This window comes from Opisthorchis viverrini (genome assembly GCF_000715545.1).
Source record: "Opisthorchis viverrini unplaced genomic scaffold opera_v5_42, whole genome shotgun sequence".
In the NCBI taxonomy this organism is placed as follows: domain Eukaryota; kingdom Metazoa; phylum Platyhelminthes; class Trematoda; order Opisthorchiida; family Opisthorchiidae; genus Opisthorchis; species Opisthorchis viverrini.
The window spans coordinates 1,916,655-1,923,077 of NW_008751698.1; the positions used below are offsets into that span (position 1 = coordinate 1,916,655).

Genomic DNA, 6,423 nt, shown 5'->3' on the forward strand with positions numbered 1-6,423 from the left:
CAGTTCGCTAGTTTCGTGCAGTTTGGTTTTAAGTAGAACATAAGGTTGACGGAAACTCGGGGAATGCGCCCACTTGGTGAGCCCCAAGAAGTGCGGAGCCGGTCGTGGGCTGTCGACGAATTTTCAGCAACCTTATGAGTAGTGCATTACGAATATGCATGTATCGCGATATCTGGAATATCGTGGCGACTGAAACATGAGGCAGCCTGGTGCAGCACATTCACTTGCCTGGAAACATCACGAGCGAGAGATTCAGGAAGGTTCCAGGAGAGTCTCTCGAAACACCAAATTAGTTTGTAAATGGGTGTATTTCGCTAATCTAATACATCAGTGTTACGATGCTCCTTGCTGGGTACACCCAAGTCACCCCTGTTCAGTTCACCTTCACACGTTTGTCTTGTGATTTGTTACAACGCAGAACTATTGTGAGCACACCTGTCCGTGTTGACTCCACTGCCAGACTCATTGATCAGTGCCAGTATCACACACCAGACTTGACCAATGAGGGTAAATCTAGTGGCCGAATGTATTGTTGCGCCGTTGTGGAGCAGATATCGATCGCCATACCAAGGAGTGTTTACGTTCCAGAAATTCCGGAAGGGAAGCTGTTTTTACCAGAAAGAGTCAGAGTAACAATGCTATGGTCTCTTTCAAGGTTCTTATGGTTTACCCATTAATCTTAAGGTAGTTTTCGTGAGACCGGCACCAACTGGCCATTATGAAGAAGGCCTCTATCCCGAGGGTGGGAAAGAGGGCGACAAATTGAGAAACTACTCTACACACGTTCGTGCATTACAAACCGCTCGGCTTACTCCTACACCGATGTTCAGTTGTGGTTGGAATATTGTTATGAACGTACTCTTTGCAGTCTTTTCATTGAAATTAGCAGCTTCACTTCACATTTGCGTTCCGTACATTTCGAATTTCGGTACCTTTCCAGTGAACATTTCCTTTCAATGTCTGAAGAGAGTAACCATGTCAGAGGCTGCAATAACTCATAAGCCAAAAATCAGCTACCTGAAGAACCTAGTTTAAACGGGCAAAAAACATGGATATTCCCTGTCCCCAATAACAAATAATTCAGTGAGAGAGAACACTTGAAGATTCTTTTTACGTCTTTGTTTCTGAATCAAAGTATGTACATGATACAAGGACGGAAGCCGGAGGCCACTCCGAAGGGGCTCATGTGGGTTTGAACCCAGGTCATCGAAATGGTAGAACACGTTCTTATTCACATCGACCATCTCATCCACTGGACATCTGTGCCGGTTAATAAGTTTCGGATAGTTCGTCACTGCGTTGGAGCCAATCCATTTCCGTGTGACGCAAAATTGCGATTTATTTTGGCAAATTTTTACAGAACTGTACTCATCAGCCTGGCAAAACATTGAAGAATGTGGAATTTGTAAAATGGTGAACCTCCCGATAGTATAATCGTCGTACGAATCAACGATTCGAAAGTAAACTCTGGCAAATCCAAAGTCAGGTTTAGTAGGTATTTTGGGGGCGTTAAAAACACCATTTAATTGGACATGGTTAGTCTATGTAGACCTTGTGAGTCGAAAAATTGCATTCCGCTCGGTGAACTCAAGTTACTGACATGTATATTGGAGTTTTTTTTACAGGTATTCTTTTTTGGACAATCAAGGCTCAGTGCAGTGATTCGGGACCAGATCAAGTTATCAGATACGGGTGGCAGTTTAACGAATCGTTGTAAAAAATTAACGACAAAGTTGTTAAAGGCGCGTTGCACTATAGGGCTGACAATCATTTCAAGTTACTTTGGCTTAGCTACTATATAAATCACAACTTTCCGTTTAAAAACAGCAGATAGTGGCAATGTTCCACCACTTTCAATCTCGGCCTGTTTGGCCCATATATCGCTATCGTCCAGTTGTGACTTCTGAAAACAGCGTTACTCTTAGAATGAGACACTGCCTTCAGATGCGTCTTTCGCAGCTTTTTATCCAGTTCAATCACCGTGATCAGACAGATTCGGATGGGTGGACATGAGCCATCCAACTCTTTGCCATCACTGAGTCCGCTATTCTTTATTTTTCTTTTTTTGCCAAATTACGAAGAAATAATTTCTTTTCAGTACAGTCCGGTAAGCAACCCAACTGCCCTTGGTTGAACACGCCACTGTAAACTCTTCGACCACCAACGACTGGTTTCGTCCTTCTTCTTGGGAATCATAAACAGACGCAACCCTAATGGAACGCCAACTGGTGAATACAAATGACGAACCGCACTGACCGTAGACAGTCCAGAAGTTTCTAGCAGCGTCTTACGGCTGGGACATTTACTACTGTTTCGTTTCAACTGAAACATGAAGCGGCTTTTGTGTGGCACGTTCATTTGAAAAATACCGTAAACAAGAGATTCAGCTGCGATCCAGCTGAATCGTTCGTTAAAACCAAATTAACCTACAAACGAGTGTAGTTCGCCTAGCTAACTTCTCGATCTGACATGACTCTATTGGAATTCTCGGTGCAATCCGACCATCGTTAATTGTTGCCCACCTTACTTATGACATCCAGACTGCTATGGTTCAAAGTTTAATTCCTCAACTTCGAAGCCCAGTCTCCAACAACCCGTTTTTGAAATGCAGACATTCTTTTTCCTGTTTTAGTCATGCGGATTGTGCACCAATGGAGAGACATCCAACACCATCCTGTTGGCGTAATGAACGGTAAAGTGATCAGTGCGTACGGTTGTGTTTGATTCCTTACATTATCATTCAGAATCGGATTGTGTTTGCTTAAATATGCCTGCTTATGTCTATCGTCTATACTTGATGTTACGGATGAAAACAGATAGCCCGATATAAGGAGCATTAGACTTGATGCACTGAACAGATTTCCTGAATTCTTTCGCAAGAATCTAACATGACAAACTAAGTAAAACTTCTCCGGGCTTGTCCTCAGGACGCTAGCACGATATTACACCAAAAATTGTCAATCAGCGGAGACAAATGAACGTTTTCCAGGTTGATCCTTCTTGCACGTTAGGCTTGCAATCACAGTCTTACACCTATTCAGTTACTGGCATGGTGTGCAAGAGTTTGTTTGAAGAACCAATTCGATCCCTTCATCCACTTGGATACACGTTTAGAATATCTCCAACAGTTTCATTCACCGTTGCCAAAGCTGGTAACATCAAACCAGTTGCTGTTGTTTGTGTTTGTCAGGAAGGTCGAACTGATTGTCTGTTTGTTTACCCAGTGTTTTTCGCATGCGCACGCAACAGCTTTGTTAAACAACAATCTGCAAAGGTCATACAAAACTATGTAATTCAGCAGCAGAGAATTCATTGACCTTGACTGTATCTGTTGTAAGGACAAGAATTGCAATTAGTAGAAGTGCTCCGTGTGTTCAAGTAAAGGACAGCAACAGAACAAGAATATAATTATCGTGAAAGAAACTACTCACAAGGTTGCTGAAAACTCTTCGACAGCAACCTTGTGAGCAGTTTCCTTTATGAAAATATACTGCGATATCTCGAATATCGTGCCAACTGAATCATGAAGTGGCCTGTGTGCAGCTCATTCAGTTGTAGAATATCATAAACGAGAGATTCAGTTGAGTACCCGGTAAAAACCAAATTGATTTGCAAATTAGTGTATTTCTCGAAGAATACAATTACTTGTAGATGGTTACACTTGTGGATGTTATAGAAACGCCGATTTCCCATTCGTTGCCTGACTGGGTCACTGTAACTAGCGTGTACCAAGCGGAAGGCAACAGAGTCAAAATTCGCCTCTGCGGCAGCTCATTCTTTTTGTATATGATCAGCTAGGGTTATCAGACACGCAAAGCAAGCATGCAGAGCGCTTCTCAAATCAATGCACGCATTGACGTAGCTTGATTTGCTGGAGACTGAGTGATATGTATGCATTCCATGACTGTTTGAATACCTAGTAAAGAACTTCACTGGGTTTTGGGTTGATGATGCACCTACCACATCTTCCCACTAAGGTAGGACCGTTTCCGGAATAGCAAGAATATATTGACATTCCATGGATTTGAGGTCCAAGACTTTTATAGCTTTATGAACTCGGTCGCTCAGCTCCAGAAGCTCATGGTGAATAGCTGACCATGCCATCACTTGTGTCGGACTGTAAGCGCTGGTGACCGAACCTCGCTTCGATCCTCCGGTCTGACTACTAGTTGCTAAGCTGCACTAGACTTGCGGCAAAAACGTAGTGAGACATGTAAAGTTTGTGACCGTGGAGCCCACTGGTAGGTCTCAATAGCCAGAAGTATGGTGGTTTTCATGAGACGGTATGTTTCGTCCCTCTGCCGCAGGTCTCTTATCAATCGAGGCTACTCTGGCGTGTCCCAAATTCAGCAGACCATTTGTTTCCGCTACAGTGGTTTCGTAGACTAATGCTATGGTTTCAACTGCCCGTCCGCAGTAGCAGGACAGGGCATAAATCGCTTACTAGCAAACTAGTCTGTAATTAATCTGGCGAACGCTAGCCCTAAGTGTTCATGTTTTCTTGGCTCATTAGTGCCACTAGAATAAGTGACTTGAGCTCCAAGTAAACCTCATTGTACATCATATCCGTTATTACTCCGACATGAAAGAAATGTAGATTGGATGGCTCTACCATACCACCATCTTGGCGTCCATCAAGTTCGTATATTTGGGCTTGAATTACAATTTCTGTTATACGAACTGAAGAGGTACATTGGCTTACTGTATGCAAGCACTTCTCCATTCAGTCGTATCATGCAATGAGGTCGATTTAATGGGTTCGGATACTAACTGAGCCAACAAGACGTGGCGGGCAATTGCAGGTCTTGTGGCATATGAACGCTCCATATTTCAAGCGTGCAGTGAAAAATTTAGATCGTCCAAAGCCTTTTATAAAATTGTACCCTGCACTGCACTTCTTTACTTTAAAAGACTAGCGGAAAGCGGGAGACGGGCTTTGAATGCTAATGGACAATATAAGAGATGGCTAAAACCTACTAACTTACCCTTTAAGCAATCACTTTAAGGCTGTAGACTGCGTCACCCGACGTACGCCCTGTTGGATTAATCATTCGGAATTGCAAGACATGGCTTTTCTACAGATCTCGGTCCTTCTAAGTGCTACGGAAGCGAAAAACAAAGGTGCCTGAAGCTGTTTGGTGTTGACTTACTTCTCTGTCTAGAACAGTTGTGATGGTAGCATGTAGTTGAGTTTCGTTTATCAAGATCACGCAGTGAGTAACCATCGGTCAACCTTCAGTTCGACAAGTCAACCCCTCTCATCGATGCAACGTTACAACTGCCAAGTTCAGTTTCCTAGAAGCGCCAATACCGTAAGCCTGACTATTTGGTAACGTGAACAAGTTCGGCTGTAACGTGACAGTCAATCACCAGTATTTCACTCAAATAAATACAAAGTTAAGTTTCTCCTGGTTAAAGTCAAATTTAAGCACGTATTTCACTCGTTCAAAGGGCTCGATATAGATCAGTGGTTAATGTGCTACCTTACGTCTGGAAGGTCCGTGGTTTGAACCTAACCTCAGAATCTTGACTCCTCATGTCTAGGCTTGGGCAACCAGTTACCAGAATGGTGCTATAACCGAGCTATTATTATTATTTATTCAAAGGGATATGCTCAGAAAACCCATTCACGTTCCTCTGAACTTCGCTGTGGGACTCAAAACACCTGAGTAAAAATCGATGCAGGTACTGGACCCCATGGTCTTCGGGAAAAAACACAACTACGATCTAGCGGGCTGTAGGTTTGTTTGAAAATACTCCACTGCAAGTCACCCGGAAATGAAAGGATGTCAAATTCCCGAAGTACGCTCTTTTGTAAATTAACTTGGTTTTTCGAGAGCCTCACCTGGAACCCGGCTGAATCACTCGCTTGTGATATTTCCAGGCAACTGAATGAGCGTATCCAAATGAGTGTACCTCACTAATTTCGTGTAGTTTGGTTTTAAGTAGAACAAAAGTTTGACGGAAACTCGGGGAATTCGCCCACCTGATGAGCCACAAGAAGAGCGAAACCGGTAGTGGACTGTCGACGAATTTTCAGCAACCTTATGATTAGTGCATTACAAATAAACATGTATCGCGATATCTCGAATATTGTGGCGACTGAAACATGAGGCGGCCTGGTGCAGCACATTCACTTGCCTGGAAACATCACAAACGGGAGATTCGGCTGGGTTCCAGGTGAGTCTCTCGAAAGACCAAATAAGTTTGCAAATGAGTGCATTTCGGTAATTTCTTGCAATTCGTTTTCAATTGGAACACAAGGTTGACGAAAATTCGGAGACTGCGCCTACCTGATGAGCCCCAAGAAGGGCGAAACCGGTTTTGGGCTGTCGACGAATTTTCAGCAACCTTATGAGTAGTACATTACAAATATACATGTCCGATTCCCTTAGCAAGTAATTTCTACAGCATTAGCTGTCT

General features: G+C 43.2%; 1 protein-coding gene across 1 annotated transcript; it reads right to left on the reverse strand.

Annotated features, from left to right (window-relative positions):
* Positions 1-314: 314 nt before the first annotated feature.
* T265_03116 (hypothetical protein) lies at positions 315-6,133 on the reverse strand (the record flags this gene model as incomplete). Its single annotated transcript, XM_009167521.1, has 4 exons — positions 315-396; positions 3,432-3,533; positions 5,846-5,986; positions 6,045-6,133. 4 exons carry the CDS (start codon positions 6,131-6,133, stop codon positions 315-317), a joined length of 414 nt encoding a protein of 137 aa, XP_009165785.1.
* Positions 6,134-6,423: the final 290 nt, after the last annotated feature.